The sequence below is a fragment of the Poecilia mexicana genome, unplaced genomic scaffold (genome assembly GCF_051168715.1).
Source record: "Poecilia mexicana isolate PSO_F unplaced genomic scaffold, ASM5116871v1 scaffold_3, whole genome shotgun sequence".
NCBI classification, from domain to species: domain Eukaryota; kingdom Metazoa; phylum Chordata; class Actinopteri; order Cyprinodontiformes; family Poeciliidae; genus Poecilia; species Poecilia mexicana.
In genome coordinates, this window is record NW_028263372.1 from 17,982,520 (window position 1) to 17,995,024 (window position 12,505).

At 36.4% G+C, this 12,505-nt stretch overlaps 1 protein-coding gene across 1 annotated transcript in view; it reads left to right on the forward strand.

Annotated features, from left to right (window-relative positions):
* Positions 1 to 12,505, forward strand: part of lgr4 (leucine-rich repeat containing G protein-coupled receptor 4) — a 29,774-nt gene that overhangs the window by 15,660 nt on the left and 1,609 nt on the right. Inside the window, exons 4-17 of the mRNA XM_088004253.1 lie at positions 357 to 428; positions 3,053 to 3,268; positions 4,976 to 5,047; positions 6,018 to 6,086; positions 7,503 to 7,574; positions 7,714 to 7,785; positions 7,962 to 8,030; positions 8,123 to 8,194; positions 9,590 to 9,655; positions 9,747 to 9,818; positions 9,917 to 9,988; positions 10,082 to 10,207; positions 11,558 to 11,655; positions 12,375 to 12,428. Of these exons, the coding sequence (XP_087860379.1) occupies positions 357 to 428; positions 3,053 to 3,268; positions 4,976 to 5,047; positions 6,018 to 6,086; positions 7,503 to 7,574; positions 7,714 to 7,785; positions 7,962 to 8,030; positions 8,123 to 8,194; positions 9,590 to 9,655; positions 9,747 to 9,818; positions 9,917 to 9,988; positions 10,082 to 10,207; positions 11,558 to 11,655; positions 12,375 to 12,428 (1,202 nt within the window). The remainder of the gene's footprint in view (positions 1 to 356; positions 429 to 3,052; positions 3,269 to 4,975; positions 5,048 to 6,017; positions 6,087 to 7,502; positions 7,575 to 7,713; positions 7,786 to 7,961; positions 8,031 to 8,122; positions 8,195 to 9,589; positions 9,656 to 9,746; positions 9,819 to 9,916; positions 9,989 to 10,081; positions 10,208 to 11,557; positions 11,656 to 12,374; positions 12,429 to 12,505) is intronic.

The following is a 12,505-nucleotide window of genomic DNA, read 5'->3' on the forward strand; positions in this document are numbered from 1 at the left end:
ACAAGAACTGCTTTAATTTTAGAGCTTCATCATCCAGGTTGCATCAGACTAGTTGTGCACACATTGTCTGTCCTAAAAGATACACAAAGGGTATTTTCTGTTGATTTTGCGCCAAGTAAATAAGTCGTAGTCCTGTTTTCTTCACCAACTGAATTGGATTGCACCTGCCTGTGTTCATTGATTAAGCTTTCATCTAAGCGTGTGAACTTCAGGTTAACACCTTTAGATGTGTGACAGGGTAGCTCTAATCTGTGTTGTTGTGTGAACTTGCTTAAAATTTATAATAATAAAATATTTTTCTGGCCTTGACTTACATTTGAATCGGTTTTTTTTTTTGTTTTTTTTTTTCCTTTCAGGATGCTGCAAAATAATCAACTTAAATCTGTCCCCAATGCAGCATTGAAAAACCTTCACTCGCTCCAGTCTCTGTAAGTCTTCAGTATGAACACACACATACATGCACATATGTGTTTTCATAATTATTTATGGGTGTTTTCTTTTGCAAAACCTTTATATTTGGGTGGAGCTTCCTGTCCAGCAGTAATACCACAAGTATACACAATACCACAAGAACCCAAGGCTATTCCAAAAGCAGAACTAAGGTTTTATATGCATCTTCATCATGTGTGTTTATGCGTCTCTGCTGTCGCAGTAAAGAAAAAAAAATTAATTGGTACATGTTATATGAAAGGTTAAAGTCAAGTACTGAGCGCTCTAATCAGAGTGCATGTGGAGTTCACACCATTGAAATAAGCACAGCAGCAACTGATAAATATCTCGTTAATTCCCCCAGCACTTCAGCTTTGCTTTGTATTCAGTGTTGATTATACAAATCTAATTCAAAACTCAGTATGATTATCTGCTAACAGTCAAGATAACATGTTACAGACGTGTGTCATCGCAATAATAAACATTTTACCTCCCAAATTCCAAAATGTCTGCACTGACCTTGTTTTATTATTCATTCCAACACTCTGACTTGCTGTCTTCTTGAATGACTGTTCTGTTCTGCAGTCTGCATTTATTTCACATAATAAGCAAATAATCACCGAGTCTTGGGGATTATTGTGAGAGGTGATTATTTTTTTATTATTATTTTTTTTAAGTGAAACATCCAGTTGAGGGGCAAATATCATAATTTGAGACTGTCTTGTTAAATTTGGGTTTTACAGTCTTGTATATAACTACTGCATCACAAAATGCCCACATTTGTTATGAGAAGGTTTGATTATATGTGAAAACTTTCCTCTTATTAACAATAACCTTTGTGCACTTGGGCATTATCTTTGCTCATTTTCAGTTTGTACTGATTTTTTTTTCTTTTTTCTTTAGAAGATTGTGAATGTCATCATGTTTCTGCCTGCAAAATGTTATTGTTCAAAGCTTCCTCCCCCACTTGCCTTCATCTTTGATACAATTTGAAGGTCTTAGCTTTGTATCTGTTGCCTCCCTCCACAATGTGCCTTTGAGCTTGACAGGGACTTAGAGTAATGAGTTCAGCTGCCGAGATGTGCTGAAAATTCAGTTTTCACCAATCTCTCTTGTTTTTTTCCTCCCCCTGTACTTTACATCTCCTTTCTCCTTTAAATTGCCTTTTCATGTCTATAACAGATGTCTTTTTTTTCATTCATAGTTTTAACTTCTGTTGCTTAAGAAATATGCTATGCAAAAGGAAAGACTTGGTTAGTAATAAGCCTTTGATAGCTAAATGTCAATCAAGACTGTTTTCCTTCCAGCGCAGATACTTGAGGAATTTTGAGGGAGGGTGAGACTCACATTCAGGGAAGATAGTAGGACAAAACTGCTTGGTTCAAGTGAAAAAAATACTCATAAAGCTTAAACAAAGACAACTTTATTTTGTTCAGTCATCTTCAAGGAAATGTTTGTCCATCTGAAATCTCTGTCAAGTGTAAAGATTCCACATCTCCTCTGTCCTCTTTAAATATAATTTACATTTGGTGTTATTTTATGTTGAGATCCTGCAGTGGACATAATTTGGTTTTGATTATTGGAAGAAAGAAGTGGACAGGTCTGCCTATAACTTGGATTGCATCATGACTCTCCTTACATTTGATAGTTCTTGCTCTTAAGCAGTGGAGCTACAGATTAATGCTTTCTAATGTTTTACTACTTTTGTAATCCATTAACTGGAATCAGAGCACACTGGCAGTGTCCAAGTGTACAATCTAGAAGTGTTGTTTGGTATCAGTCATATTTTTCCTGACAGTGGCGCTAAGATGTTTGTTTAAAGCAGCGGCTGCAACAGAATATTTACAACCATACAAACCACATCTAAAAAATATTGAAATACTTTCAAAGACAGCTAACACTTTATTTGACGGGGTGTGAATAAGACTGTAATGACACTGTCATAAACATGACATAACACCTGTCATGAATATAAAGAAGTCTTTATGAATGTCTATGACTGTTGTTATGAAGTGTCATTCGGTAAATAATGACACTTAATGCAAAGTTTCTCTAAAAGTTGCATTGAAAGTCCATTAAAAATGCCAACTTTGCATTAAAAGTGTTATTATTTACCGAATGACACTTAATGACAACAGTCGTAAACACTCAAAGACTTCTTCATGTTCATGACAGGTGTTATGTCATGTTTATGACAGTGTCATGTCAGTCATATTCACACCCCTTCAAATAAAGTTTTACCCAAAGACATTTAAATGACACATATATTAAAACTGTAATAATTAGTCAGCACTGTGATTAAAGCATTTAAACATGAGCATCTTAAGCTTTATGGAATCATATTAGGGAGTATTATGTTCATTTTAATTCAGCAAACTGTATTTAGAAACATCAAGGTTGTTGTTGTATTTTGATTTTAAAGCTTTTGCTCTCAAAGGAAATTGACAACAACATGTCCGTCAGTGAGTCTGGGTACTTCAGAAATCATAAAATGAAACCCTTCATTTAAAAAATTTATACATTTATTTCAGCATGTGGAAACAAGACATTGAAAACGTTGTTTATTATCGGTGTATTTCATATACGTGGGATTAATCCACTGATGTTTTTTCTGGGTCTGTAGCCGCCTGGATGCCAACCACATTACAACCGTTCCTGACGACAGCTTCGAAGGTCTGCAGCAGTTGCGTCACCTGTGGCTGGATGACAATCACCTGACAGACGTCCCCGTCAGTTCCTTGAGACACCAGTCAAATCTTCAAGCTCTGACTCTGGCACTCAACCGGATCTTGTATATACCAGACAACGCCTTCGGAAACCTGACGAGTCTAGTTGTGCTGTAAGTCTTATTAAGCTTCGGGTCTGATTGTGGTTTAGGGTATGGTTTTACACTGCGGCATTGAATGTTTACAATGTGATTCACTCGTTTCTCTGGAGAGTTCGCCATAGTGAAGGGTGTGTGCAGAGTAGTGTAACCATCATACCATGAAGTGTAATTTGCTATTTACACTGGTGTCTTCAGCATAAGCTGTTAAATATGTTCATTAGATCAAGTACACTTTGCCTTTGTTTATCATTGGTCAACCTGCAATGTAAATACAGGTCAGTGTTCAAGCATTATTTGAGGTCTGAAAGCACTGCATCTCTTTCGTAATTTTGACCTTTTCTCATTTTCTGCAAATAAATACTAAATTTTTGCTTGGACTTTCAGTAGTTCATAGAATAAAAGAACAATGATCATTTTATTCAAACATACACCTATAAAAAGTAAAATCAGGGAAATTGATAATTTTAAGTGGTCTCTTAATTTTTTCCAGAGGTTTATATAGTATTAAAGTTGTATGTCAAAAACGATTTGTTCCCTTATTAATAATAGCCAGTGGAAATGTGTTCTTGGCATTATTGCAATCAAAATCAGCTGACCAGCCTTTTGCTTGTTCCATCCATCCATTTTCTTTACACCCATGTCCCTCAGTGGGGTCGGGAGGGTTGCTGGTGCCCATCTCCAGCTAACGTTCCGGGCGATAGGCGGGGTCACCCTGGACAGGTCGCCAGTCTGTCACAGGGCAACACAGAGACACACAACCATGCATACACACATTCACACCTAGGGACAATTTGGAGAGGCCAATTAACCTGACAGTCATGTTTTTGGACTGTGGGAGGAAACCGGAGTACCCAGAAAAAAACCCACGCATGCACAGGGAGAACATGCAAACTCCATGCAGAAAGACCGGGGCCAGGAATCGAACCCAGAACCTTCTTGCTGCAAGACAACAGCTCTACCACTGTGCAGTTTGCTTGTTCTTTTACCCAGTTTATATTTGATGAACTGCAAGTCTTTGGGGCCTTTCGGCATCTCCTATAGATTCCCTATTAGAGAATGGGCCATTACAAAATATTAACATCCAGACTGGATGGACAGTTTTTAAGTGAGACTGCAGGATCTCACTCAAAGAAGTCTGGCAGCTAAAACACCTACATCCTCCACTTATGTGACACGTGTAACCTGGGAGGTTGATGGATCCATGCTTCTATAATGATATTTGGACATTTCAGGCCATAGCTTTTCTATATTATCTCCCACACAGGTGACAACTCAGAATTTTCTTTGGTGGCAAATGTGAGAAACTCACATTTCGGGGTTTCAGTGTGGAAAAAGATGATAATGCCCAAACAGTGATATTGAATTAGGTTTATTGTGTTTCATAGACGGAGAGAAAAACAGCACCGTCCACATTGGGAGCTTGCATTAGATACTGTGTGATTTCACCAAAGTTGTTATTGCTGTTCCACATTTGGACAAACACAAACATCCAAGCACCCATGCACACTGAGTGGTACTGGTGAAGGTTTGTATAAACATACCAGAATAAACAGGAAGAGATGACCTGAATTTATTAGTGAGTTCAGCTCTGCTGTGGAGTACGAATACAGTACAGATGCTTGATTTACTGACCCTGCTCCGCATTTAAAAAAATATTTGTGTTCAGTTTATAAAGTCTTGTTGAATATCTCAGAGATGCAACTTATTTTGCTTTTCTAGGCATCTTCATAACAACCGAATTAAGGAGATAGGAGCCAACTGTTTCGTTGGATTGGTGAACCTGGAGACGCTGTAAGTCTGCAGTTACTCTGTATTTTGTTTATATGTGTGTGCAGATGTATACTTGCATGCCTGCGTGTGTTTATGTATCAGTTTGAGTCAGTTTGGGTTTTTGGACTCTTGTTTGTATGTGCCAACAGCTCCCCCACCCATCTCTGCTACAGTCCTCAGACATCATTGTGTCCACTTCCTCCTTTAATTGCTCTAGGATAAATAGAGCAAAGTACATGATGCTTATCAAAATTTCCCTCCCAACTGTTCACTTCCTACTGGCTCACAGCCTTACCTAGTGACAGACATTAATCTTCTCTGAATGGTCAGCTGAGAAATATGAAATTGAACTGTTGTTCATTTCTTGAATATTGAAGATTTAAAGGCAATTTGCCTTTTTAAGAAATTGTCTAACATCCTGATAAAGTAAAATGACTGTGAAATGTTTTGTACATGGTAATCATTTCAAACTTTCACCAATTGTTTCATTATATTGGAAAAAATGTGTTAGTTTACCATCAGTCTGTGTATGAAATATAATGTATCAAATAAAATGAATTTCACCACAGACATTTTGTAGCTTTGTAAGATGATTCATGCGTGACATTTTGGAGGCTGCCATTGGAAACATTTGAGACTTTTTTTTTTATACACTTTGACAGCAGATTTTTGAAAGCAAATTTCCATTTGTATTTATTTTCATAATCCAATAAACTACTTAACAAGGCACATTATGGAATCAGTTTATGTATAAATTTATTATTGAACAAAGGGGATGTGTTTATGAAAGCTATGGTTCTGATCCCGGTTATGATAATTAAAGAAATCCATCTGAAGCTGTTGAAATCTAATAGGCTCTTCCTTTCCCCACATTTCACTTAAGTTTGATTAAAATTACCTTAAAGGCAGTCCATAATTTTCACATAGACACAAGCTAATTGCAGCAATCTTACGCTGTGACTCAAATACCTCTGTCTCTCTCTCTGTTTAGAGATCTTAATTTTAACAACTTGAAGGAGTTTCCTAAAGCAATAGAGGCCTTGCCCAAACTGAAAGAACTGTAAGTATATAACGATTTAAGATAAGGGCTATTAAAGCTATGAGTAACCCCTTTTGCTGTGTTGTACGTCTTAAAAAATACAAGTACTTTAGTATTTGAGCTATAAGTTTGAGAAGATGAACATTTTAATGCAGTGAAAACAAGCAGGGTTTTCTGGCTTATGCTGAGTGTGAAAGTATTTACTTATGAAAATGTCTCTTGTTTTTACAGTTAAATATGAGACGATCTGTGAAAAGATCGAGCTCCTCCACGCTCTCTAGTGCTGCTATTGCCGTCTGAAGAAAGTCACTGCTCCAGGTCAAAAACAACCAATCAGAGCCAGGAAGAATGTCTTAGTGCTGTCAGTCATGCTTATAAACCTGCTGCTAAATGCGCTAATGGCAAAGAAACAATTTACCACTATAGGAAAACCATTTATCCTCTGTCACCAGTGGCAATAATAACTTGCCTTAGCATTCGTGGCAGTCTATGTTGTGGTGAACCAGCTGTAGCATAGGAAAGAGCAAGGGGGATCATGTGAGTGGTGCGCACACAAGTGTGATTGACAGCGCCAAGATCCTCCTGGCTCTGATTGGCTGTTGCTGACTGAGTGGTGTATTTCTGCAGGTATTACTGGGAGAAAGCAGAGGAGCTTGATTTTATTTTCATATTATCTTTCTTACATTATACACTCATGACATAATGGTAGTTTTAACAAATATGCAAAAAATATACTTCTTTTAAAAGCTACGTACTATGGCTTTAAGACTGGACTAAAGTTCTTGTGAAGATTTTGTTTACATGACCTCAAACAAACTTGAAAACCAGTAGCTGGATGAAAACAATTCTGTAAAGAAGAGTGGGCCAAAAGTTTACCACCGCAGCAATGTCGAAAACCCATTGCCTGATTTAACAAACTCTTGATGTTTTTTGGTTTAGGGGAAATTACTTGTTTACAGATTGCTTTAGATATGTTTTCCACTTTATATTGAAGCCATCATTTAAAAAACTGTATTTTGTTTTTGATTCATTATCTTTGGTAGTAAAATGAGTTTGAGATACTTGACAAAAAACAAAATGAAAGAAATCTGCAACTGAACAAGTACTTCATTTTTTATGTCAATATTTTGAAGAACATTTTGCTCCTTAATTTCAATAAGAGAGGAGAGCACAATGAAAATAACACAATCAAACTAACAACTTCCAGGCTGTTAGTTTGAAGGCTTCTTTACCTAAAACAGTTGAAAAACGAATTTATTTATTTAAATTTTAAAAATATTTTCTGGCTTTTTCTGTTTGGTTTTAATTTGATGGAACTAACTATGCTTACTGCTTTATCATGTTAGTTTTGGCCTTTTGCGTTATATTGTCTTTGTCACATTAACCTGACAGTGGCGCTAAGCATCTAATCGCTGTCCCTTGACTTTTGTTCTGCAGTGGGTTTCACAGCAATGATATTGCTGCCATTCCAGAAAGGGCCTTTCATAACAACCCCATGCTGCGAACCATGTAAGGTCAAACTCACATAATGGAATAGTCTACATTTGGTTTTATCTTTAAAGGACACAAGTTCAAGGCACAGAACAAATGTCCAGAAGATGGTGCCATACTCATTGTGCTCTCCTCTCTTATTTTGGTCTCGTTTCAGACACTTTTATGACAACCCTCTGTCATTTGTGGGAGCTTCAGCTTTCCAAAATCTCTCAGACCTGCGGTCTCTGTAAGTTTGACTTTGAACCACGAGTTACTATCTGTGTGACCTCTTCAAGTCAGCTGTGATCAAAACAAGTCCTAAGCTAATTATATGTGGTTTATAGCATCCATGTGTCATCCCCATCAACACATACCACAGTTTTTACGATAAATATTCCAGTATTAATTATAAGCATTTTGCAGAATGTTGCGTGGTGCCAGTCTGATGAAGGACTTCCCCATCCTCACATGGACTAACAATCTGGATAGTCTGTGAGTAATACAACATTTTATTCTTTGCTGCTTATTTGTGTTTCAGATGCAAATAAATAGTGTGATTTTTGTTTATTTATTTTTATCTCTAGGACCCTCTCAGGTACCAAGATATCATCCATACCTGCTGATCTGTGTGAAGATCTCAAGTTCCTTCAGACACTGTAAGAGACTCTTCCAGTTACAGTATTGTGCGTTTCTTTAGAACTGGAAAATGTATACAATTACGACCACCATTGCAGTATTAGTGTCTGAAATATTACAATTGCAAAAAACTGGGATATTATAACTCAGGGTGCTGGTGCATGAAACTTTTGCTAGTAATAAATTTGACCTTTTGGACTGTCCTCGATGCAAATGACGATGTTTAGTATTAGTTGCTGATTCTGACAGAGTGGAGGTGACATTGTGATGATTAATCGTAATCAACATTGTCATTGTAATATCAGTAATAGTATTGCAAGTACATATTTTGCTGATATTGTGAAGCGCTACTTTATAAATGCCTCTCTCAGACTGACAGCAGGGGGTCCATTCATTTCTGAGTAGTTCTGTTGTCGATGTAAATCACATCATCCAGTCTGGCTTCCAGGGCTTCATCCTCTGATTTCCTGTTCGCTTTAGCTCAGGTTGTCTTAAATGCCGATGTTGATCTGGTCACAGCAGCATTGGTCTTAATTAATCACCTTTTACTACTTAAACAATGTGTTTTTTAATACTCTATATCATCACAAGTTGAATGTTGCTACTATGACATTTTGGTTTGTATCTGGTCAAAAAGTATTTATGCTTATTAGAAAAGTTTGGGTTTAATTGCATACTGTGTTATTTTATACCAATCTAATGGAGTTGAGAGATGAAAAATAACATTTAAGTGACAGTAAAAATTGTGACAGCATATCATCTAACAGCAGCATATTTTCTACATGACTTCTGTAAGGTCTTAAAAGTCATATATCTTTTTTTAAGCCTTAAAGATTTGAAATATGCCCATTTTTTCCCCCATTTTCCCGTGATCTTTTTGGAGAAATGTCCTTACGTTGTATTTTGTAGTTCAGATATAGGATTTCACATGTAATCCTATATCTGAACTACAAGCCCCATGATGCAGGGAAAGCACTTGAAATGAATTTAATTCCAGACGTTCTGCCTTCCCAACAAACCTATGAAATGATTCTGCTTCTTAAACTGACTAAACTGGTTTTAAGATTCAAAATTCAGGTATTATTTTTACATTATTCTGTTCCATCATTACAGGAAAGTGTCTATTTGAAGAGGTTTGGGTTGTAAGAAAGAATCTTAATTGAAGCTTGTTGTCAGCAACTATCAAGAAACTTTAAAACCGTTATAGAAAGTTAGGTAACATTATATTTATTGTAAATTATAAAAAAATATGTATATTGTTACGTTTATTTCATAATTAATGTAAATTTTTAATCGTGTTTACCTTAAAAAGATTAAACTTAACTTGCCAATATTTGCAGAATCCTTGCTTTGAGGTATAAGCAGTTTATATAATTATTTATTTATTGAAGTTTTGGGTTTTTTCTCTTAAACAGTGACCTGTCCTACAACGAGGTGAAGCAGTTACCGTCCTTCCAGGGCTGCAGCCGGCTGCAGGAGATGTGAGTTGAATCTTTTTTGTAAATATACCGTTAGTTGTTACAATAAATGACTCCTTAAATAAATGTCAAAAATTCTTCTTGAAATCTGCAGAAGCTTCCAGCACAATCACATTCAACAAATTGACAGAGATACTTTTCAGGATCTCTCAGCGCTCCGTTTGCTGTAAGTCCTTTAAGACACGGAATAACAAAAACTAAGTCCAAGAAAAAAAACATTTTACTCCATGTTTTTGTGTTTTCTTGTAATGTGATAATTTATAGAGACCTGAGTAGGAACGAAATTCGAGTTATCCACAAAGATGCTTTCCTCAGTCTCACTGGACTCACCAACTTGTGAGTACAAACCTTACAAATCTCCTCCATGGATTTGTCCATTTTGCAAATGTTTCATAAACATTAACTGGATCTATTCAAACGATTCTGCAGAGATCTGAGTATGAACTCCCTGTCTGTGATTCCGACAACTGGACTGAGTGCCGTCATTCAGCTGAAACTTTCAGGAAACCCACAGATGAAAAATGTTCTTCCTGCAAAAAACCTGCCAAAACTCAGGTGAGAATGAACTCGTGTTTTCTTTTGCGCTTGAAGCATCCAGGAGAGAATTGACTGTGGAACTGTGACATTTGAGGTTAAATTTAATATAAAATAACGTCTTTTGAGCGTCTCACAGAGCTCTGTTCAATTCATCATCTCAGAATAAAAAGACTATGGTGTAACTTCAAATGTACGAAAATATGACTTGGCAGATGTGACAGCATTAATTCCTCAGCAGGGTCAGAGAAGCTGGTTCATGGGAAGATGGATGAAACTAAAGAGAGGGTAATTAGAAAACCACTTGAAGGCTACAAACGTTTTGATACATGGGCAAAGATTTACCTTTCAGTCGTTCCTAAGACATACAACCGGAACTATGGAATGAGTTTGTTCAAAGCATGTTCATGTGCAACAATGGGCTAAACCTGTAATTACATTTCTTTTGATGCCCTCTGCAAGCTTGGATTAATATGACTTTCCCAAGAAAATAATAAAATCTCAGTTTCTGAAAGCTGGGAGAGATGGACTTTGAGGTGTTGCCGCTTCAAAAGGTTGTTCATTAAATTATTGAATCAGGGAAAGGACCTTTCAGATTTCCATTTGTGTAAAAAATATTTTTTTCCTCCTCCTTATGATTATGCCCTACTTTGTGTTGACGGAGCACAAACAGTATGTCAATGTTTGTGCTTGTTGCATAACAAAATGGGGGAAAAGTTGAAGAGGTATTAACTGACTTCTGCTGAGTATTGTATTTGATTTCTTGAAATATACATTGTAACATAAAATGTTGAGTTACTAGTCACTGAAAAGTGATAAAAACCAAAGCACAGAGGGAAAAAGAAAGGGGGGGAAAAACCCTGAATAACAAATCTATAAATGGAAACATTAACATTTAATGAAAGGCAACCTTATCAGCCTGTGAGATGTGTTTTGTAATGATATGCGTGTTTTTTCCAAGGTTAAGGATACAAGAGTGTTTTTTAGGACTTGGACAAATTGTATCACAAAAGCACAAGCACTCCACAGGAGTAATGCAGACTGCACTGCATAAACTCACACTGAGTGCTCTGTTGTTGTTTAGTTTAGCTGATACCCTGGAAACAAATGAGAAATTGCATGCAAAGAGACAGCAAAGCAGAATCCAACTCTGCGTGTTAACATTTAATGAGGAAGCCAGGCAAATCTGTTTTCTGCATATTTGTTGCTATTCTAGGAAAACTTCCAAATATTTGGGCGAAAACAATCAGAAAGCCCAAATATTTGCTGAGCCACACACTTCTAATAATCTTTTTAGGAGTGTTTTTAAAGATGACGTGCCCATATCAACAACAGACTCTTTAATTCCTTATTTTAAATTATTGTTTGCAGGTCCATCTCTGTCCCTTATGCCTACCAATGCTGCGCGTTTATTGGATGCGACTCGGTCACGAGGTCTGCTGAGCAAACGGACGTGAAGAAATCCACAGGTGGGAATGAACGCTCGTCTTTTTTTTTTAGAAATAAATAGCCGACGTGTTAACTTGTGCTGTCTCTCATAGAGGATGGATTCACGTGGTTTAGTTTAACTAAATCTCTATGTAGAATTAACAACAAAGGTTTTAAAGCTGGATTTAGAAAATATATTTTAAAAAATTCTCAGGCTCAGAGTCAGAAGAAAACCATTCAAACTATATTTAATGCAATATTCAATGACAGACTGGATAAAATGAAGACATGAATAAACTCGTGTTAAGTTAGTCATTATTAAGACACCAAAACACAGCATTGTTTGTGATAAAATGATAAATTCAACATGAACGGGTTTTGCAATTAGTGCTATAATTTTTCTTACATGGTGTAAATATTAATTTAGAATAAATTTCAAAATAATATAAGTTAGTTTTTTTGGATGGCTGTTTATAAATCTTAAAACAGAATTATCATGATAATTTAGGTTTAAGGAAAAATGATTTAGCTATTCACCTACAGCATCAATGCAGAGTTAGAGCTGCACTAAATGTGGGTTTAATTAGAAAATGTTCATTTCAAGTCATTAGAAACTTCAAACTTCACTCTGAATTGGGGCGAAAGACTTTTTGGAATTTGTCTTGCACTTTGAAAACGTGATTTGTGTACATCTCTGCTGATTACACACATTCACATAGTCTGATCACTCTTTTTTCTGTCTGCTTTTGTGCCGTTGTAGGTGTAGAAGGTGGTGAGCAGGTCTCAATGATAATGCATTGTTCACCTTCACCAGGTAAACGGTCAAGCCTCTCTAATCTTGTCTCTGTGTTTATGAAACAATGCAGAAAAATTCTTAAAATGATCTTATTA